General features: G+C 37.7%; 1 protein-coding gene across 1 annotated transcript; it reads left to right on the top strand.

Moving 5' to 3' along the window:
• Positions 1-17,290: 17,290 nt before the first annotated feature.
• LOC122040902 lies at positions 17,291-23,409 on the top strand. The gene is made up of 4 exons (XM_042600390.1): positions 17,291-17,621; positions 17,775-17,851; positions 18,432-18,453; positions 23,377-23,409. The coding sequence occupies exons 1-4, from the start codon at positions 17,402-17,404 to the stop codon at positions 23,397-23,399; spliced, it is 342 nt and encodes a 113-aa protein (XP_042456324.1). The 5' UTR covers positions 17,291-17,401; the 3' UTR covers positions 23,400-23,409.
• The last annotated feature ends 248 nt before the right edge of the window (positions 23,410-23,657 follow it).

Below are 23,657 nucleotides of genomic sequence, written 5' to 3'. Positions count from 1 at the left end.
CTTAGAACACTCGGAAAACTTCAGTCCCACTGGATTCAAACTTACCATGGAGCGGAGATGGAGATAGCTCACTTTGTCCAAGCTTGTCAAGGCACATAATTGGCAATATTCTGCCTGGGACGAAGAAAGCAACAAAAGCAGAAAGGCTCAGAGGCAACGAGACAGGGAAACATCTATTCATTCCATGATGGAAAAGTAAAGACCACTTCCCCTCTCAAGCTGTCTGAGCTCAGCAAGTGAAGCAACCAAGTTTGGCCCAAGGGTAACATGTGTTGTGCCCTTCACACAACACCCATGGGTCATTTGGCTGCCCCTCTATGAGTAGCAAAAATCTCTCTGAAGTTTCTTGAGTCCTTTAGAGCATCAGCATCTTTGGATGAAAAATATGAATGGTGAGGCTTCATCTCTTAAGACAATCCCTTGAACCTTAGAGGTAGCTGGAGCAAAAATCCCAATCAACTCATATATAGATCTCACCTTGTCCGACAAAGGTCGCCCCCAAAGAGGGGGAACCAAGACCATAACCTTAGCAATAAAAGGTGTCAAGGAAGAAAAAGAACTGAAATAAGTGGTGGATGAAGAGAAGGTTGTAACCCTATTTAAAGAAGCAAAAGGCTCATAGGATCACTATACTCGATTTAGAGAGACAGTTGTACACAAATCTGTGAGGTCATTTCAATATCTGGAGCAGAGTCACGGGTAGGAAAAGACAAGACCATACTTATGTCTAGTCAGTCGTCTACAACTCCTTCGACTAGACTTGAAGGGAAGGCTAGTGATATGGGTTAGGTTTTGTGGGTCCCCCGATGAGGAAAGAAAAGGAGGAAAGATATATATATATACTTTAAAGGGAGTAGGCTAATATCGGCCGGGACATACCTTCAGGATGAAGGTAGGCTAATATCGATCGGGACATACCCCGATAGGAGGTAAGCCTATATCGACCGAAATACGCCTCCCAGGAGGAAGATATATATACTTTAAAGGGAGTAGGCTAATATCGGTCGGGACATACCCCGATAGGAGGTAAGCCTATATCGACCGAAATACGCCTCCTAAGAGGAAGATATATATACTTTAAAGGGAGTAGGCTAATATCGGCCGGGACATACCTTCAGGATGAAGGTAAGCTAATATCGGTCGGGACATACCCCGATAGGAGGTAAGCCTATATCAACCGAAATACGCCTCCCAGGAGGAAGATATATATACTGTAAAGGAGGTAGGCTAATATTGACCGAGACATAACTTCAGGATGAAGGTAGGCCAATATCGGTCGGGACATACCCTGATAGGAGGTAAAGTCTATATCGACTGATATACGCTTCCCAGGAGGAAGATATATATGCTGTAAAGGAGGTAGGCTAATATTGGCCGGGACATAACTTCAGGATGAAGGTAGGCCAATATCGGTCGGGACATACCCCGATAGGAGGTAAGCTTATATCAACCGAAATACGCCTCCCAGGAGGAAGATATATATACTTTAAAGGGAGTAGGCTAATATCGGCCGGGACATACCTTTAGGATGAAGGTAGGCTAATATCGGTCAGGACATACCTTGAAAAGATATTGGATAAATGGCAGCTTATTAATATAAAAAGGGTGCAAATAGAAGCTGCATGAGAAAGAATCATAAATGAATATTTCAAATAAGATAATTAATGAGGATATCTGTAATATGTAAATGCATGACAGGTGTTATATATTTTGGCGGGAAATATGCTTCCAGATTATTTTACAGGTACTAAATGACAAAGAAGGTACATCTGGGGTACAAAAAAGATTCCTTAAATATCATCTACCATAAGTACACAGCTGACGTCATCTCATAACGAACTCTAACAAACCGGGGTCCACTTCATGACTACGGAGGTTATATGAAGTGGTATAAAAGGGGGAATCCTTTCCGTTGGCAAGGTAAGTTTTACAAGTTCACAAGTACACAAGTTCACATCATTGCGCACATTCATAACCCTAACTTTTCAACCGCTGTTCGTCTTCTTCCTCCTTCTTCCCCACCGAGAGAGAAAGAGCTGACTTGAGCGTCGGAGGGCCTAGCCAGGGATTCCCACCCCGGTCTTAGGTCACTGACGGTAGTGTTGGTTGTTCTCTTGTGTGCAGACAGCTTGGGGAGCTTTGAATCTGGGTTTCTTCTCTTCAGATTTGGCTTTCTTTTTCATCATCAGATCTCGATACGAAGAAACCTCGGGTGACTCTACTGCTTCTCGATCCGCTTTGGGTTTCTCGGATCGGCATACGGCGTACGTCATTTTTCATCCGCACGGTGGGTTTCTTTCTTCCGAATTTTCGTCGTGTCCAACTTCTCAGACAGGATCAGTTGCGTTTAAGGTTAGTATAATTTATTAAAATAGCCCTGTCAGTTGTCATTTAAATAATCTATATGATAATTTATATAATTATGTAATTATCCATGATAATTTAGATTTAAATAATTCAAATTTAATTAAAAATTCAGAAATAAAAAAAAAACAATCTATATTTTGATCAAGTACTTTGATCAGCATCAACCTTAATTTGATCAAATAAAACATTGACTAAATTGATTTAATTAATTCCAAAAATTCTCAAAATTTATATTTAATTAATTCAAAAAATTTAAATTTAAATAAATTAGCTGATAAAAATATTTAAAATTCAGGAATAAGTAATAATTCAATTAATTCAAAAGTTAAGATAAATTGAAATTTAAAATATAAAAATGATAATAAATCTAGATAAAATTAATAAATACCTTAATAAAATATTTGATAATCTAGATAATGTCAATATAGAAGTTTTTATTCAAAATAATTTTAATCCAAAACCAAGATAATTTACTCGATAAAAATTTAAATCTTAAGGATAATAATATAGATAAAACGAATCTAATAAATGATATAAACTTAAAAGATAAAGAAAATATAAATATAATTTTAAATTCATCACTATGATAAAATCAAAACTAAATCTTATAAATTTGAAATTAGAAATTAATAAAAATTTAATCATTAAAGATAAACTTTTTTAAAAAAATAATTTAAATAATTTAAAATTTTTAAAATAAAAAATTAATAAAAATTTAAATATTAAATATAATATTTTAAACAAAGATAATTCAAATAATTTAATAAATTTAAAATTTAAAACTAATAAAAAGTTAAATATTAAATATAATACTTTAAACAGATATAATTTAATAAATTTAAAATTAATAGAGAATTTAAATCTTAAATACACTTTTTTTAAGAAAGATAATTTAATCATCTTAATTAATTCAAAATTAAAAACTTAAATTAAACTATAATTAATTAAAATATTAATTAAACCTTAATCAAAATTTAATTAAGCCTATTTAAAACTTAATAAAGCATAGTTCAATGATTTAGAGGGACATGTTTTGTGTGGATTATCCATTGATACGGTCCAAGAGATTGTGAGTCTTACAGTAAGAGTCGTCGAAAGCTCCGAATCAAGTAACTCCGAACATACTTGTGCTTTTCAATTTTATTTTTTGTTTATTTCCACTGTGTACTAATTTTATAAACCTTAAAAAGAAAGTTTTTAAAAGTCACGTGATTCACCCCCACCCCCTCTCACGTGTGCACCGATCCTACAAGGGAAGCCCCTTGGCTCCTTGCCGACTCTCGACGACTCGGCTCTTGGAGCACTCGACGACTCAGCTCTCAGAGCACTTGACAACTCGACAATTGACTTTGCTCATGTAACTGCCAACAACATCCCGAAAGAGCTCGGAGAAAGTTGACAATCGGCTTGTAACAGCTAACAGCTTGAGATCATCTGCTCAAACCACCGTAACTGTAAGTCACCCTGTGTATTTGGCATAAACTCATAAGTGTGAAACAAAGCTTCTGAACGATCGCAAAGATTGTAACGAGATTTACACCCAACATTTGTTGGGGTTGCATGGTTGCAAATATAGTCCCACATTGAAAACACATGGGAAAGATCATGGGTTTATAAGAGAAAAAGATATCTCCATTGGCGTGAGGCCTTTTGGATATAGCCCAAAAGTAAAATCATGAGGGCTTAGGCTCAAAGTGGACAATATCATGTCATTGTGGATATATCTAAATTCTTTTCGATCCTACAATTAGTATCAGAGCCCGGACTACCAGAAGGTTTAATCGCCGACTGTGCACAAGAGTTATGGTCTGATTGAGTCATGTGAGTACAATATTGACCTCACAAAGAAAGTAAGAGTTCCTATGTTCGAATCAAGAGGACCAGACACCAGGCAGGAAGTCCTAGTAGGTTGGGTGGACCGAGCTCCTATGTTCGATCCTACAACATATTCTTTCCAACTTACAAAAAATAAACACAACATTTGTATCCAACAATTTAAGATCATTGGCATTTAAAGTGTTGTCACATATTTGTTGGAAGAAATTACACAACTCAATGATAGTTTCACCCACTTCTTTCTTCAAGTATGGCCTGATTCCTATCAGCAATAAACATTGGAGCAAAACATGTCAGTCATGAGACTTAAGTCCCAAAATTTTACAAGTGACCTCATTGACGTTTTTTGATAAGTTGGTAGCAAAACCATTCGGAAACTTCACAGATTTGATAAATTGACAAAATAAGCGTCTATGATCTTCAACACTTGACATGTATGTTGCTAGTGGCTTCTTCCATTTATTACCATCTTTATAGAGATGCAACTCTTTCCTGATCCCCATGTCTTAAAGATCTAGTCTTGTCTTTTCTATTGTTGGTGCAATATCCCTCAGGTCAAGGTTGACCTGGGTAACCAAGCTGAGTCTTGGTTTGAGTTTAGATGTTTGACAATAAGATATTGATTGAAGAAGAGTCAAGTAGGTCAAGGTTGACTGGATACTTGACTGGGAAGTCCTAACTGGGATGTTAGGCAAAATGAAAGACCTAGTGAGTAAAGCTAGGCAGTATGAAAGTCCTGGTGAGTGAAGCCAGGCAGAAGAAAAGTCCTGGTGAGTGAAGCCAGGCAGAAGGAAGTCCTAGTGAGTGAAGCTAGGCAGATGGAAATCCTGGTGAGTGAAGCCAGGTGAAAGTCCTAGTGAGTGAAGCTAGGCAGATGGAAAACCCTAGTGAGTGAAGCTAGGTGAAAGTCCTGGTGAGTGAAGCCAGGCAAGGGAAAATCCAGATGGATCAAGGATGATCGGACATCTGGTGTTGGGAAGTCCAAGTAGGTCAAAGGATTGACGATACTTGGCATGAAAGAAAAGTCCAAGTAGGTCAAAGGGATTGACCGATACTAGGCACAGCGAAAAGTCCACGTGGGTCAACGGGATTGACCGGACACTTGGTAAGGGAGTCCTAGCAGGTCAAGGGGGTGACTAGATGCTAGGCATGACATACCAACAGGTCAAGGTTGACCGGATGTTGGTTTGGGAGGGTTGGGTCTTGGTTTTGGACAAAATCAAGTCTTTGGATCGATCGATGGATCGATCCGGCTCTGATCGATCGGTGGATCGATCCAGGCTGGATCGATCGATGGATCGATCGGACTTCTGACGAACGAGCCTCGGATCGATCCGTGGATCGATCCGGAGGTCCCAATCGATCGATGGATCGATTGGGACGCTCTCGAGCGATAAGCGCTGGATCGATCGGTGATCGATCCGGGCTGTTCAATCGAACACTCTGGATCGATCCGTGGATCGATCCAAAGCCTCCCCGATCGATTGGGAATATTCGAATCGATCGGGATCCGACCGTTGGCGTCGTTTATAGCTGCAGGCGTGTGATGGCTGCGGCAATCTCTTCTCCGATTCACTCCAGATTTCTCGCCAGCTCCTCCACAGCACTCACAAAGCTCAGATCGCCAGTTCTTGAAGGATCTTGGAAGTTTTCCAAGTCAAGAGGCGGATCAAAGCCAAGAAGAGAAGCTAGGGTTAGGGTTTATACTCATTGTAAGCTTGTAAGCTTGTATTTCTTGTATCCTTTCCCTCTCTTCTTGTATTGAGTCTTGTAGGGCTTCTCCGCCCTTGGTAGTTACCATAAAGGAGAGTTTTATTTAGTGGAGGGTGTGTGTGTTGGTGTGGATCCTTGGATTAGTCACCTCTTGTGAGGTGGATACCAAGTAAAACCAACCGTGTTAGCGTTGTGTGTTTGTTTCTGTATTTTCCGCTGCACATCTTTGAAGGAACAAGCAACGCCGAGCAACGAGCGAACGCGACGAGCTATTCACCCCCCTCTAGCTACTTTTGGTCCTAACAAGTGGTATCAGAGCAAGGCCGCTCTTCAACGGAATCATCGCCGGAAGGGTCAAGCATAACAAGAAAAGCTAGAGGGTGAAGAAGTTGGAGCAAATTCTTCAAGTTCAAGATTTTATCAAGCTCAACTTCAAGATGCAATTCCAAGATGGACTTGGATTTGACACAAGGGTGGCTCCACCATATTCATCTACAAGCTTCGATTCTTGGAAATTAAGAATCAAAAATTTTCTTATGATGGAGATAGAGCAATGGTTTGCTCTCATGGAAGGTTTTGAAGCTCCCACAAATTCCAAGGGCAAAGTACTCAAAAGGAGCAAGTGGAGCAAAGACCAAATCCAAAGATGTGAGGCCAATGACAAAGTGACCAAGCTTTTGGTCAATTTATTGCCAAGCAACATCTTGGAACAAATTGGAGAGGTTGAAGATGCCAAGGAGCTTTGGAGCAAATTGGCAAGAATTCATGAGATCCCCTCCACTGTACCAGATCAAGGAGAATCCAAAGAGGGCGACTCATTGGATCAAGACCAAGAGGAGGACTCCGAGGTTGAGAGATGCTCAACCTCCGAAGAAGAGGAAATCCAAGAAGCTTCATCCTCAAGGGAATGCAACGAAGGGAACAAGGAGGGAGCATACTCCTTGTTTCATATTCAAGATGATGAAGCCTCCACCTCTAGGATTGAGGGGGAGCAATTTTTGGTGACGCCGGATCAAGAAGAAGGAGAAGCTTCTACATCCGGGTCAAGTGAAGAAGAAGAAGATGGTGCCACCTCCGAAATTCAAGAAATATCAAATGGAGGAGCAAGTGTCATCCCTATACAAGAAGGTATAAATGTTTCAATTAAAAATAAAAATCATATAATATGTTTTGAGTGTAGGGAACATGGGCACTATAAGAGCAAGTGTCCCAACTTGGCCAAGAAGAAGGGCCAAGTGGCACAAAAGGGCAAGGAGAAGCCCAAGGAGACCATCCTCGGAATAAAAAGGAGCAAGGAGCACATTGTGTGCTTTTCTTGCAACCAAAAAGGGCATTACCGAAGTCAATGCCCCAAGGGGAAGAAGATGGTCAAGGCTCAAGGAGGCATTAGTCAAGGGGGAGCCTCCAAGGTAAAGAAGAAGGTAACATTTATTGAGCCTACCCCTTTACATTATGGTAAAAAGCATGATAGTTCTAACTTTTATCATTTTAATGCAATTTACCATAAGAATAGAAAGCATGAGGGCTTTAAGGAAAAACATGTGGCCCTACATGCCAAAACTACCCAACCTAAGGTTAGGAAGGTAGATAGACACTTGAGCAATAACTCTAAAGATTTTAGATACAAGCCCAAAAACAAATATGCTCATGAATCAAATGAAAAATCTAAAACTAAGGACTTAGTGATAGAAAATCAAGTCTTGAGGTCAAGACTTGATAAAATGGAAAAGACCCTAAAAAGGATGGAAAATATCCTATTAGGGCAAAATGAGCATAACCTAGGTTTAGGGGTACAAAAGCCATCCAATGGCCATAGAGGTTTGGGATACAAACCAAAGGCTAAGAAGGATGTGCCCTCTTACCATAGAGTTCCATATAGTTATGGAACAAACCCTAGGTCTAGTGGTCAAGCCAAAAATACTAGGAAGTCATCCCTAAGAGTATTTTGCAATAAATGTGACTAAGACTTCTAAGAAGTCTAAGAAAGTCACAAACAAGGTCACAAGGGAGGTTATCCCTAGAGTTGACCTAGAAAATGTGACCAAGGCTTCTAAGAAGCCCAACAAGGTCACTAGGAAGGTATCTAGGGAAGTTATCCCTAGTGAGTACCTAGAGCATCCAAGGAGCACCAATAGGTGTTGGGTTCCTAGGAGCATCTTCTCTACCCCATAGATGGGTTAGAGAGTGTTAACTCCGATTAGAAGGGTAGTTAACCCAACTTTGAGGAAATTGACACTCAAGGAGCATTTTCAAGGTTTTAGTTAACCTTTGAAAATGAAATGGAATTATTGATTACTCCTTGAAAGAGTAAAATGTGCCAAATGGTGAAAAATTATTTTTATCTTAAAATGGCACAAATTGGGAAAACCTTGAGAAATACCAAGTTGGAATTTTGGTATGTTCTTAGGCAATTTAAGGCAATCCGGGCCTTAATTCAAAAGTGCTACTCTTGAAGAAAAATGGAATATGCCAACATTTGAGGATATGTTTATTTTCAATTGGCATACATTAAATCAAGGAAATTAGAAATGCCAAATTTAGGCTTTGGCATTCTCTTGTAGCACTTTAGGGCAATATAGGTTTAAGGTGTAAGTTTAGCTAAGACTTTAAGGATACTTAGATAGTTAATCTAGGTATATTTTATTTATGCTAAATCTTGCCATGATTGTTTGCCCATCATATGCCATGACATCATGTCTAGTTTTTGCATTCATGTTTTATTATGGAAAATCCAAAAATACCATGTCATGACATTCATACATCATGTAGTAATAGGATATTTTCTTTTGAAAATTATTTTCTTTTGATGTATGCCATAACATAATCATGCATTTAGTTTAATTCCTTGTAATTAAGGACGAATGGCATTTAACGACACTTATTGACAAGTGACATCCTGGGTGGATGTCTAATATCTCTAAAATGCCTAGATAGATATGCATGATCCCTAGAATAGGGCAAAACCAAATTTTACATCTCACAAAGACCTCTAAGATGACTTGTATATGTTTTGTCCACAATAGATACAAGTGAGATGTTAGGATGATGAACAAAGCTCAAGATGTTGATTTAGTGCATTCCTTTGAGTTTTAAATTCATCAAAACACATAGTTATGTGTTTTCCCATCATTGGGAAAGCTAATGTACAAGTCATGTGCATTATGCCCAAGGAACATGATGGGATATTGGTTTTGAAAATGTTTTCAAAATGATTTTGGAAAACCTTGGTGAAGGCTATCTTTTGATAGTAATCACCATTGAATAGTTAGACACAAACTTGAAGAAAACACTAAAGTTTTTGCAAGTTCTCAAGTTTGTGTCAATCTTTGAAAATATGAAGTATTTTCATAGAAAACTATTTTTCCGTGATAGTAAACGCCCTAAATAATGTCTACACGAAATTTCATAATTTTTGGATTTTTGTAGAATTTTCTAGGGGTTTCTGAAGTTGACTGAAATGGAATTTCAGCAACTATCAGAGCTTCGATCGATCCATGGATCGATTGGAGTTCCTGAATCGATCCATGGATCGATTCAAACGGCAATTCCCACGAGCAGAAGCTCGCTGGATCGATCAGCCGATCGATCCAGGGAGTCTGAATCGATCAGTGGATCGATTCAGCAAGGTTCAATCGATTGGAACCCAACTTCAATCGATCCAAGTTGCTGGTTTTGGCTGGGAAGGCCTGATTTCAGCATCTTTGAACCTATTTTAGTCTAGGTAACCATTCCAAACCCCTTAAATACATTTGTATACATACAAAGGGTGTTTTCATGTTGAAAACAAGGATGGATTGGTTAACGAAGACTAAGTAGAAGTTTAGGTTGAGGTTGTTTCAAATTTTGAATATTTGAATCTCAAAACTTCTAAATTTGGGTTTCCTAATGTTTTAGGGATTCCAAGTCATTGTTGGTGCAATGACAGAAGTTACCACCATGTCTTTAGGAGGAGGGACTCTTTAAAGACATGAAAATTATTTTTCATGAACCTTGGAAGGTGGTTAACCTTCTGTTGTGAACTTGCTCAAGGTTGAGCATTTAAACTTGAAATGGGGAGAAATGGGGAGTGGATATCCTCATTATTTCAAGTGGACACTCAAGTGGTAGATAATGCTCAAGGTTGGGTAGTTGTCTACATTGAGGAAGAAGTTAAGGATAAATGAAGGGTATGGGACCTTCATTATCGTGTTGACAACGAGTGATGTTGTGAACAACGATGAGCAACTCTTCAGGGGGAGAGTCTTCAACAAATGGATTTGTTGAAGTGTGCCCGAATTGGAGCATAGGTTGATGTGTGTCCAACGATGGGTTGATGTGTGCCAATAGGGGGAGAATGTATGGTTAAGCTTAGGCCTTCATTACCTATGGGAAGGTCATAGGGGGAGAATGAAAGGACTCATGAAAGGGAGTAAGTTAGGCTTTCATTACCTAGAGGGAGTTTGCCCTCTTAGGGGGAGAATGAAGAGCTTAATTTATGCTTTCATTACCTAGTGGCATGAAGAAGGAGGCTATGGGATTAGCCTAACTTACATATGGGATTGTAAGTGTTATTGTGGTATTGTCAAACATCAAAGGGGGAGATTGTTGGTGCAATATCCCTCAGGTCAAGGTTGACTGGGTAACCAAGCTGAGTCTTGGTTTGGGTTTAGATGTTTGACAATAAGATATTGATTGAAGAAGAGTCAAGTAGGTCAAGGTTGTTGGATACTTGATGGGAAGTCCTAACCGGGATGTTAGGCAAAATGAAAGACCTAGTGAGTGAAGCTAGGCGGTATGAAAGTCCCGGTGAGTGAAGCCAGGCAGAAAAGTCACGGTGAGTGAAGCCGGGTAAGGAAGTCCTAGTGGTGAAGCTAGGCGGATGGAAATCCTGGTGAGTGAAGCCGGTGAAAGTCCTAGTGAGTGAAGCTAGGCGGATGGAAAACCCTAGTGAGTGAAGCTAGGTGAAAGTCCTGGTGAGTGAAGCCAGGCGAGGGAAAATCCAGATGGATCAAGGATGATCGGACATCCGGTGTTGGGAAGTCCAAGTAGGTCAAAGGATTGATTGGATACTTGGCATGAAAGAAAAGTCCAAGTAGGTCAAAGGGATTGACCGGATACTTGGCACAGAGAAAAGTCCAAGTGGGTCAAAGGATTGACCGGACACTGTAAGGGAGTCCTAGCAGGTCAAGGGAGTGACTAGATGCTAGGCATGACATACCAACAGGTCAAGGTTGACCGGATGTTGGTTTGGGAGGTTTGGGACTTGGTTTTGGACAAAAATCAAGTGCTGGATCGATCAGTGGATCGATCCAGACCTGTCCCAGCGAACAGAGAGCCTCCGGATCGATCCGTGGATCGATTCAGAGGTCCCAATCGATCGATGGATCGATTGGGACGCTGCTGCTTCGCGCGATAACAGGTGCTTTTCCAGAGCACAGAGGCGCTCTGGATCGATCCGTGGATCGATCCAAAGCCTCCCCGATCGATTGGGAATATTCGAATCGATCGGGATCCGACCGTTGGCGTCGTTTATAGCTGCAGGCGTGTGATGGCTGCGGAATCCCTTCTCCGATTCACTCAGATTTCGCCAGCTGCTCACAAAGCTCAGATCGCCAGTTCTTGAAGGATCTTGGAAGTTTTCCAAGTCAAGAGGCGGATCAAAGCCAAGAAGAGAAGCTAGGGTTAGGGTTTATACTCATTGTAAGCTTGTAAGCTTGTATTTCTTGTATCCTTTCCCTCTCTTCTTGTATTGAGTCTTGTAGGGCTTCTCCGCCCTTGGTAGTTACCATAAAGGAGAGTTTTATTTAGTGGAGGGTGTGTGTGTTGGTGTTTCCTTGGATTAGTCACCTCTTGTGAGGTGGATACCAAGTAAAACCAACCGTGTTAGCGTTGTGTGTTTGTTTCTGTATTTTCCGCTGCACATCTTTGAAGGAACAAGCAACGCCGAGCAACGAGCGAACGCGACGAGCTATTCACCCCCCCCCCCCCTCTAGCTACTTTTGGTCCTAACATCTATGTCTTTTGATTTTTCCTTCTATGTTCAACAAGGTGTCAAGAACTCTATCACCTACATTCTTCTCGATGTGCATTACATCCAAGTTATGTCAAAGTGGTAAGTGTTTCCAGTATTCAAATTAGAAAAATATGCTTTTTAAAACCAATTAAGCTCGATAACGGAACTTGCACTTTATACCTCCATACTGCTTATGCTTTCCAGGAAGACCAACATGCACATGTTCTAACTGATCTAATATATGTTCAGTAGTTAATTCTCTAGAAGGAGATCTTGGTTCCACCTTACCATCAAATTGTTTGCTTCACCTCATTGGATCATTTAAAGGAAGAAAATGTCTCTGCCTAATGTAAGTTATCTTACTCCTTATGCTTTTTAAAGGAGTTTCTTCGTTACAAGTTGGTCATGCTTTATATATCTTTTTGTACTCCATCTAGACATTAAAGCATATGTAGGATAATCATTGATGGTCCACAAAATTGTGGCACGTATTAAGAAAGTATCATTAGTCACTGCATATCGAGTATTCACGCATTCTCATAATTTTTTAACTCTTTAATTATTGGCTAAAGAAAAACATCCATGTATTTTCCAAATCATGTTGGTCCAGGTATTAATAAAGACAACATCATATTTTGAGACTTCATACACTTCCAAGGTGAAATGTTATATGGAACAACCATACATGCTGTAAGTCGTGCCCATGCTACCAAATGGATTAAAACCATCTGTTGCCAAATTAAAGATGCACATTTCTAGGATCAATGGCAAATGTTGAAAATTTCTCATCAAACATCTTCCAAGCAGAACCATCCACGAGGTGCTTTAAAACACCATCATCTTTTAAACATTCAACATAATGTCATCTCATATCTTTTGCAATGTGCTTAGAACTATACAAACGCTTTGATCTAGGAGTTTGGGAAAATATCACATCACTTTTTTTGGTATTTTTGTTCCCTTTCATATTTCTGTCAACTTATTTACTCACGCCATATATAGGACAATTCTAAAGCCCAACATTCTCTTTCTAAAAAAGAACACGACCATGTTTACAGACATGGATTGCCTTGTACCCCAATCCTATTTCACTTAACTTTTTCTTTGCCTCATAGTGTGAGCCAGATAATATTGCTTGAGGCAATGTCTGTTTCAATAATTTAAGTAACATATCAAAAGATTTGTTACACAATTTGTTTAGTACTTTCACATTCATTAATTTTATCAAGAAATTAAGCGCTTAGAAATTTACACATCTCGGATACAATTCTTTCTTAATTTCCTTCAACATATCATCAAACTTCTCAGTTTGGAAACCTTGATGTCGAACATGTTCACTGGATTCTCCCATCTTTACTGGTCCAGTCAAATCTACCAAAACATCTGCAATTTCATCTTGGGCATCACTATCAAATAAAACTTCATGCTCTGTTGATGGATGCTCATATTGATCACCATGGTAATCCCACACTTTGTATAACCGTTGTATCCCATATTTATCTCTACTAGACGCATTGGCTGATAAAGATGATTCAAACAAGTGTTACATGGGCATCTTATTTTTCCCTCTTCATTGGCATACTCAATAGCTTGTATTACAAACATCCAAATACTATTTTTATATTCGAGAGAGATTCAAATCTTCACAATCTAGAGCAAACAAACATATACATTAAATTTCATTACATGCCATGAAATCAACCAATTCCATACATTACTATCTAGCTGAATATGATTAACTCAAGAACAAATTGCTAACTTCTAAAAACTTATCCATTAACATTTATAAAAAGCCATTAACAAAAATTACAAACAAACCATATAAGACAAAGGAAAAAAAACATTTTAAAAATTGAATTTGAATAAATGATGAAAAGAAAAATTAAATTTTACGGCAAAAGAGAAGATTTTGTGTAAAAATTTGCAAGTAAAAAAACAAAAACAAAACTAAAACACTAACAAAAAAAAATTTCAAGCTTGCTTGTAAATAGTTTCCATTCACAGATCTCTCTACTCTCGAATATATATAAATCATATGCATAAAGAAATAAGAACGAAAATAAAATAATCGTCTACCCAAAATCAGCCATAAAAAAAAAAACCTTGCATGAAAACAACTTTTTATTTTATGAGGCGAAAAAAAAATCTTGTCCAATCCAATCGTTTTACGGTCAAAACAAGTTTAATTTAGTAACACAAGCAAATACCTAAAACAGGAGATATAGCCGAAAAAAAAATTAAAAACAACTAAATAAATAATAAAAAATAAAAAGAAACTGCAACCAATAGAGAGATGACTAATAGTGAGAGTGTCTTTAATACAGAGGTGAGGCAATGAGTCGTTATTGGTGACGTGCATAGGGGCGAGTGGCGCACCTAAAACATCGAGAAGCAGCCTCAGATCGAACCTCGAATAATCATACCTGGAAGTCGAAACAAGAGGAGCACAACAAAGTCAATGGGCCCAATGCTCGTTCCACGATTTCTCTGTATCAATTACAATTAAATTTTGACCCTACCGACCCTGTCTCTTCTGATTAACAGTAGCTCAGTCTCTTCGGGACAGTGCGATGATTAAAATATGAGGTATTATCACATGAGATTTTGTGGTTGAAATTAGACGTGACCAAGCATAACCTCCCCCATGGCTTAGTCATTTGCACTAATGGATAGTAATCATCCGTGATTTATCTCCTTCATGTTAACTTAGGGACGAGTTTATGGGGATACTTAGGATGAGCGAATCATCTTTTGCCATATGATTAAGAGTAACTCTCTCGAAATCTTTCACTTCCTAATAGAAAAAATCGATTTGAAAAGAGATGATTTGGAGATTTTAGGTGGGGAGAGAGTGTGGATGATTTTTAAGAATTTTGATGGAGCTAGGAGATGAGAAGTGAGGAATGTTTTGGTGGGAGAATGAAATTTTACGCGTTATATATACAATAATTATTTAAATATATAATATTTATAATAATTAATAATAATTCGACTTATTGTATCTGGTATTAATTTCTTGGCTACCATTTCATGAACAGTAGAAATACGTTCGGTTGCCGCGGTGCTTGGAGGATGATTATATCTTTATTTTAATATTATTATAGGATTCAAGAGGTGGGGAAAAAAACTAGATTCCATTATTATCGAAAATAAGCAAAGGGCAAAAAAAAATTATATAAATAATTAGATGGAATATATAAATTATTTATATACGGAAGAATTTGAACCTATGAGCCAATCGTGGTAGATAAATAAAAATTAATTAATGGTTAAATTTATTTAGATAATATAAATATTTATTTAGATAATATAAATATTTATTTATCTTAATATTAATTGTATATTTGTGGATAAGAAAGTAGCTATTTTAAATATTTTAAATTTATTTAGAATATATGATTGTTTCTTCTCAAATAATATGTAGATTAAAAATATAAAAATTTAATTATAAATTTAAAAATGAATTTATATTATACCGATTTATAAATAGAATTGTAAGCCTATTAAAATTATATTTGTTATCTAATTTGAGACATATTAATGAACATTTAAAATTAAATCAGAGAGGGAATTTTTATTTTACATTAATTTTATTTGGTCAAATTTAAAACATATTGACAAACGGTTTTCAATCTGTTTTTGAAATTAAATATAAAATATTTCTATTTCAAAATCAGGTATAGAACTATCACTAATTAATTTTTGAAATGAAATATTCCATCTTAAGATAGAAAATATAATTTTCAGCCTTAATATGCCCCCTCACTAACCGGCGCAATTAAAATTTGACTTCTTATTAAAAAAAAAACTTTTATAGCCTGGCAACAGCCTAAGTTGAATCCGAACCCTTGAATATTATTAAACAGTTGACCAAATAACAAAGTGGACCTGATTTGGACTTTTATTGGGCCTTAAGAAACTGCATAACTGAGTCCCATGTCTTCTTGTCATTCGATCGATAACTAAATTGCCCAAAAAAGCACCTATTTCGCTCGATTGCTTGCTCCTTCCGGATCCCTAATCCGCAACGGCACGAATATGACTATAGGAAAAAAAATAATAATCCTAGTTAGTCTTATTGACTGGATGACTGGTTTGATCCCACGGAAATTTCCCACCGACCACCAGGATAAATCGGGAAGCACACGCGGCAGCCAACTCAGAAGTCCAGCATCCTTTGATTACGCCCCCTATTTGGAGGAACAATTCCTACAAATACGTCGTAGCTGAGGTTCGAACCACTGGTGCCTGAGAAAGACTATAGGAGAAGGAAGTGGCAAAAGGCAATATCGCTCGCCCCTAACGCCCCCGCCGCACCACGCCCAAGGTCTTCACGAGGGAGATAAATCACGGTAGCTGGAGAAGTTAGTGCGCAGTGGGAAGAGGTGCACAGGGACCAGAAAATTACGCTCTGACTACCCCACGATTCGAACTCACGCTCTAAGTGGTAAGCTTCTATGCACTAACCGCTCCAAATAACCCCGTGGGGCGACTATAGGAGGAGGAAGAACACGAAGGGAGAGGACACAGAGAGAGATGGAGGAGAAGTATCTGGATCTGGTGTTGGTTCCGCTGGGCCTTCTGCTTCAGGCGGTGTTCCACACCTGTCTTTTCATCACCGTCGAGAACGATCCCGATCGCACCGTCATCGCCTCAACAAGAAGGTCTGGCAGCACCGGGTTGATACCATGATGAAGGTCGGGTCAATCACTCTTCTCCCCTACACCCCCTTTCCCTTTCTCCCTCTTTTCCGATCGGCATTTTTTTTATTAGTTTCCCATTTATTTCGATTTTCTTTTTCTGCTATTGATCAACAAATTTGATATTGGAGTAGACTAGCAAAAACAAAACAATTGTCGTCCTGTCTAAGAAGATTTCCCTTTTTGTTGGATTCATTCATTGCTTGGATGCTGATCTGTGCCCGTGGCAGAGTTCTGAAATTAATTTCTGAATGATTCCTTCTTACGCTTCATTTTCTTGAATTTCTCTAAGACACTTTTTGATCCAATTCACTTGAAAACATTATGATTTTTTTGGATAAATTAAATTAAGCACTATACGTCAAGTGACTAGATAGATTATCCTAATTCTTTTGCCCTGCATTTTAATTATAGAAAAACAACACGAGAATACATTTATCAATAAACAATATCGATAACATATTCGAAATTTATAAGCTTTTTTATTCCGGATTATAATTTGGATATTAATATATAAATAATTTGGTGGAAAAAAAAATACTTCTAATTTATATATAAAAAAAGTTATAATATTCTTATAATATTTAAAATACACTAGTTTAATTATAGCTAACAACTCTCTATATCATACTTTTTAATAATATTTTTTACACGTTTATTTAGTTGTGCCCTCATACCATTAGGCTGAGGGTCATGAATTATGTGTGTGGCCTCATAGTTAGGGTTGAGTCCCGGGGGTTTGTTAGATCAGTTCAGAAGCTCCGCGTCTCATGCCCTTCTCCGTCCACCCTATATGCTGCCCTCCGCCATGGCTCACCCCTGCCGTGGCCTTTTCTCTGTATCTTCCCTCTTCTATATCCGGCCACGCCCCTGCTCCTCCTCTCCCCTTAAATCCCTTTTCTTCCACCCCTTCCGACCCCTGCGGTTGACTTGCAGTAGGATCAGTTCAGAAACCATTAGCTCACAAAGAACAGGAGGGTTACATCTTGGAGAAGCAAAGCCGGTTCATCTCGGTAAGGCTTATGATGACGGTGATTTCTGCGTTTTTATACGATACATCTTGGAGAACTGTAGGTGTATCTCTTGCGTTTTTATACGATTGTGATTTCTGTATTTTTTTTGTCTTTGTTGATTATGATGACGGTGGTCCTGTTGAATTATTTCAGGAGCCTGCAGACTCAGAACACGTCCAATGATGACCTCTCGCATCTGTGATATTATAATGTCGCAGAACGATGCTGAAGTAAGTTTTTTTTTTTTTTTTTGCCGGTTGATAGATTGTTTATCTCAGTTATGAAGAGTTACTTATCGTCGTGATTTAATGATGTTCAATTGGAAACATTTCTGCTTAGTAGCTAGTAGAAAATATTGCATATCATATGTTAGGAAGTAGAATTGGTGCTTCTCATGCTTTCTTAATTTAAGTGATAATATCAATGCTGCCAATCGTGCATTAGTTTCATTCTGCCAAGTGTCAAAACAAAAACAATTCACACATGGCCAACACATCTATCAAGTCTTTTGATATTTAGCAATTTCAGCTTTAGAATGTCTTTAATATATTATGCCCCTCAATTTTCAGTTGTGACAAGTAAATTGTACTACAATGAATTGGAATGAGACCCTAGATTCCAAGGATATATATGTTTTGGTTGAGTATGTTGAGTATGTTCACTGTAAAGTACTAGAATCAGAATTGTTGTTAGTTATTTTTCTTTTAGCATGTGCCATGACCTTCAATTAAAAATTGTGAATTTGTTTTTTTAAAATCCTAGTAGACCAATTGGGTTTATGTAATGTAAGATTTTTCTCTCATGCTGCAGGTTATGAAGAGTGGTTTTGCAAGTGAGTTTTTGTCATTTTAGTGTGTGTGATAATTATCTTATACTATATCTAATTGATATAGTAGTTTAAAACAAGACTTTAACTAAAAATAGTTTTTGTCATAAGGATGCAATCCAAGTTAAAATTCTTTAATGCAATACACTGACTTTGGTTTTCCATGCAATTTCGTTGAGATGATTTTTTGATTATCATAAAATCTAAAGTGTCAAAAATTCAAACTGCAATTAGAAAAATCAAACACAATCATTTATATTTTATAAGTTCAATAATAAATTAATATAAAATAAAATATTTTTATTTAATCATCAAGTAATCAACTTTTGATTGTAAAAATATTTCATTTTTATATTGATTTATTATTGAACTTGTAAAACATAAGTGATTGTGTTTGACTTCTTTAATTGCAGTTTAAATTTTTGATATTTTAGATTTTATGATAATCAAAAAATCATCTTAACGAAATTGCATGGAAAGTCAAAGTCAGTGTATAACATTAAAGAATTTTAACTTCGATTGCACCCTTATGATAAAATCTATTCTTAGTCAAAGTTTTATTTTAGATTACTACATCAATTAGATATAGTGTAAAATAAATATCATACATACTGAAATGCATTGGTCTTCAGATTTTATTGAAATTTTACTATTGAAGGAATGGTTACATAGTAAGTTCTTTTTAGCATACATTAAAATGATTTGAGATTTTTTTTCTACAAAATTCCATGCCATATTTTTTTTTAAAATTATAAGATTTGTATTATTAGTGCTTTTAATATTGTAATTTGGTCAGAGATTATTTCTTAGTAGTATTATTTAAGAAACCCCGAGGTAACTATTTACCAAATCCTTTTAATAAAATGATTTGAGTTAACATGACCTTAATGGATAAACAACGATGAGTGGTTAAGGAATACTAACAAGTAATGAACCAACCAGTATAAAATAGCCATTGCATGGGCCAACGTGTCTTGACATCCTTGTAGTACCAAATGAACTGTGCCTTCTCCCACACATTGCATAGGAAACTGTCAATGGTCTCTAGGCCAAGGTAATTGGCGCCATCGAGCCAGTCGGGGCACAAGATCCTGACCTCAAAGTGCACGGTGCTGCAACTGCAGTTGCCGTTGAAGGTGTAGTAGGAGGTGCCATTCCTCCACTCGAGGTTGTAGAGGATTGTACTCTGTTGGTGTTGGATGATCTTGAAGTTTTGGGAGTTGGGCCAATCATACTAAAGGTCGACGAGGGAGAGGGTGCTGCTGTTGTCCCTGCAGAGAAGGGAGTGGAACTGCTATGGCCTCGACACCGGATTGGCATCTAGTGAAGTTCTGAAGGTTGCCGATGGCGGGGATGACGAAGTGGAAACTGAGAGGAGGAGAAAGGTGATGAGGAAGAGGGGCACCAGCGATAAGTTGAAAGGGGTAACCTGTAGCTGATATATAAGAAAAACAAAAACAATAGAATTTGGTTGGGCTAACTAATTTTTTATGTAGCCTTTTGCACTTCACAATATGTTTTTTATAAATACCTTAAATTTTCGAATTAAAATTCAATTGATACTGATTATAATTTATCATGGGTGATGACAATTTTCCATGTCATTGTTGTGTCTTCTTCTTTGCCCTTTCCTCCAAACCAAATCTCCACGCATTTTTAGGGTTTCACCTCTTTCCTCTCTTTGATGAAATCCTCGCCGAAGCTCTTCTCCTCAATGCTGTCCTTGCCTCCATTCTTCTCCTCGACGTTGTCCTCACCTCTGATCTTCTCTTTGACGCCATCCTCGTCGCCACTCCTTACCGGATAGCTCGATGTGATTTCCAAGTTCCCTTTCCCCTCTTGATGAGCCCGTCCTCGCTGCAACTCCGACGTTTCCTCTTCTCGGCGCAACGTTGAAGTGATTCCCTGTCTCAGGAACAAACTCAGTTTGCGCCGTCCAGCACTAGGAATGGTTTCTTTCTTCCCTAATGGCTGTGAACTTGGTCACGTTTGTTGTGGCCACATCTTGTCTTTTGTTTAAATCTTTTCCCTATTCATTTAACTTTGTTGGAGACGGATTAACTTTGTTGGCGTGGTGCAATTTGGGTACCCGCGTTGAATTTCATAATGCAAAGCTTCATTGTGGAGATGACGAAGAAGTTGATTGTTAACTCCAAATCATCACTGTGAATTAAGATCCTCAGAAATTGGAGACGAACATGAGTTTCATAAAGTATATTTTGTAGATTAAGAATACCAGGACTGCAGGATTGTTAAGTGCATCCACAAAAACAAAGAGTTCCTTTCATTTTATTGCCATAAATCAAGAAATTTTATTTTCTGCATATATCCATCAATTTGTATGTAACGACCCAAAATTTCTCATTACGAGTCCTAATAGTACTTAAAAATATTTAGAAATGCTTTAGAAGAATTCTAGAGATTTTTAGAATATTTTTATGTAATTTTTGGAGTTCGTTTGGTATTTTTACCAAAAGAAATAAGTTGCAAAAAAATAATGTCCAAGCCGAGATTCGAACCGGAGACCTCCGGCTGAGCCAACTTAAGCGAATCCGGCTGACCAAGTGTTCCAGCGAGCATTGCTTATTAAAAGGGGAATGAAATTTATTTAAGTAATAGTTAATAGGAAACAGAAAATAAATGGGAAAAAGGATTCGGCTGAGGAATCGAACTCGCGACCTCTGACCCGGTCAAAACGCAGCTAGCCAGGTGTTCCAACAGATATTTCATAATAAGAGGGAAGCGAAATAATCTTAAGTCATAACAGAAATATTGAAGTTATAAAAGAGGAACTTAGGGTTTGATTAACCGAAACCAAATTCCTTTCTCCTCTCCTTTCTTCTGCGCGCGGCATCCTCGGCGATTTCCTCTCGGGCGGAGTTGAAGAACAAAGCTAGGGCTTTGTCTCGGTGGCCGACCAAGGGTTCAATCCGAGGTTCCTTTGCAGTCTCAAGACTCTCTCGGAGCGCACGTGGGCGCAAGAGGCGGCCGGAAAGCTCGAGCTAACCGGAAACCCTAGAGCTGCCTTTCTCCTTCAGTAGTGAGCCCAAGAACGCAAGTAGCTTCCTCACCTGCAGTAAGAGTAGTTCCGAGGTTTTCCTTTCTTGCTCCTGGAAAAAAAAGATTGTGTAGCCATGGAATCCCTAGCATGTATGTGCTGTACAGAATTTGTGATTTCTGAGGGTTTAGTCTTTTTTTTTGGTTTTCGGATTGGGCTGTACAGAATGGAGGTCCTTAAGGGGGGTTAGGAATGGTTCGGAGATTTGTTTTCTATTTATCATCTTTGTGTCTTTCTCCTTCGAAGTTCTGATGTAGCAAGCTTAAAGAAGATTTGATTTCTCCTTAGTGTTCTGTTGTAGCATGCTTAAAGAAGGTCCGATTGCTCCTTAGTGTCCTGTTGTAGCATGCTTAAAGAGGATTCGATTGTTTCTGTGTAGTTCTGTTGTAGCAAGCTTAAGAAGATTTGATTGCTCCTTTGTAGTTTTGTTGTAGCATGCTTAAAGAAGGTCTGATTGCTCCTTAGTGTCCGGTTGTAGCATACTTAAAGAGGATTCGATTGTTTCTGTGTAGTTCTAGTGTAGCAAGCTTAAGGAAGATCTGATTACTCCTTTGTAGTTCTGTTGAAGTGTGCTGCCATGAAATCTATTTCAGAACAATTTTGTTTTGTAAAGCTTATTGTTGGTTTCGGTGTGCTGGGCAAGGATCAAGGACAGCCCATAAGTTCGTATTAGCTTTAGACCGTAGGTTGGTTTCATTGATACTGCTTAGTGTTGTTTGCTTCAGCATGAGGAATTGATATGCATGTGTACAGAATTGAGCATGAGGAATTGTTATGCAATTTAGTTTGTGCAGATTTTTACTATGTAGAGCAGTGCAGAATTTTCTTTGTTAAGTTGTATGCGGATTTTTGGTTAAGTTCATAGTGCAGTTTTTAAAAGATTATAGTACAGTTTGGTTAAGTCTTTATAGTGTAGAATTTGGGTTAAGTAGATATGCAGATTTATCTAAGTTTGAATACAGATTTTTACTAGGCTTATATGTAGATTTTAAATTGTATAGCATTGCAGTTTTGATGGTTTAGCATTGGAAGATCCAATTAGATCTCTAGTAGCTTAATTAGATTTGCAAATTTTAATTAAGCTTATAGTGCATTTTTTTTTATTTAATCTACAATTCTTATATATAACATGCTTAGTCTTGTTTCAGTTCATATGGGACTACGGTCCAATGGGTGGGCTCCCATAGTCGCCCCTAGGTTCAGATAACCTAGCTCTAGGTTCAGATAACCTAGTAAGAGCGAGATAATATAAATCAGCTTATGAATCAGTATTTTACTTTTATCAGTGGCACTGTGCTAGACTCTTAGTTGTCCTTGGGTTGGGCTCTCATAGTTGTCCCTAGGTTTAGATAACCTAATAAACCCTACTAGATTCGGGACTAGCTACCTCGGGTCTAGTTAGGGATGTGCGCATAGCAAGTACAGTTGTCGGACCCATCAGCAGTTTGATTATTATTTTTACCTATTATGAAAAATAGTTTTCAAAACTTCACAAATCAGTTATGCGAATACAGTTCAGATTCAGCATTAGTCTAGCATCAGTTTAGCTCAGCTTATGTATCAGTTCAGTTAAACTTATTATTCCGAAGTATTAAAGTATAAGTTTTTAAATAAATAAAACAAGCTTCACATAAGTTTAAAATCCAGTAAATTTAGTTTTCTTTTATGCTAGCATGTTTGTTTAGATTTGCTTTACATGTTTAGCATTCCAGTATGCTTTGTTTCCTTTGCTATTAGATGAGTATGAGTAATATTTCTTTCTGAGCATTCAGTTTTAAACTTCTTCCAGCTACATGCATATTCGAGTTTTGTGAGTTAGATAGCGCTTACTAAACAATTTTGCTTATAGTTGTATTTTCCTCTTACTACAGATAGAGCAAAGGAAAAACTATAGCAAAGGAAGGCGACAAGGAGGTGTTCGATGATGTGTGATGCCAGGACTATAGGAGAAACTTGGGATGTTATTGAGTTTTCCGCATTTTAGTGATTAATAAATATTTGAAATTGTACTTTAAAGATCCATGTCATTTGAGATTATTTTTGTTTTAGATTGCATGCTAAGATGAACTCAGTTTAGTAAGTATTTTTTTTGGCGTTTGACGCTTATTTAATTGCGTGGGTGTCTGATATATGTTCCAGCCGTCTGTGGCTG

This window comes from Zingiber officinale, chromosome 2A (genome assembly GCF_018446385.1).
Source record: "Zingiber officinale cultivar Zhangliang chromosome 2A, Zo_v1.1, whole genome shotgun sequence".
Lineage (NCBI taxonomy): Eukaryota > Viridiplantae > Streptophyta > Magnoliopsida > Zingiberales > Zingiberaceae > Zingiber > Zingiber officinale.
The sequence above is the reverse complement of the archived record's forward strand: the minus strand, read 5'-3'. Positions and strand labels throughout refer to the sequence as shown.

Coding starts and splice junctions, on each gene's coding strand:
- LOC122040902 (XM_042600390.1), top strand. CDS start 17,402: ATGCTGCCCTCCGCCATGGCTCACCCCTGCCGTGGCCTTTTCTCTGTA. Junction 17,852..18,431: donor TGTCGCAGAACGATGCTGAA/GTAAGTTTTTTT, acceptor CTCATGCTGCAG/GTTATGAAGAGTGGTTTTGC. Junction 18,454..23,376: donor TATGAAGAGTGGTTTTGCAA/GTGAGTTTTTGT, acceptor CTCTTACTACAG/ATAGAGCAAAGGAAAAACTA.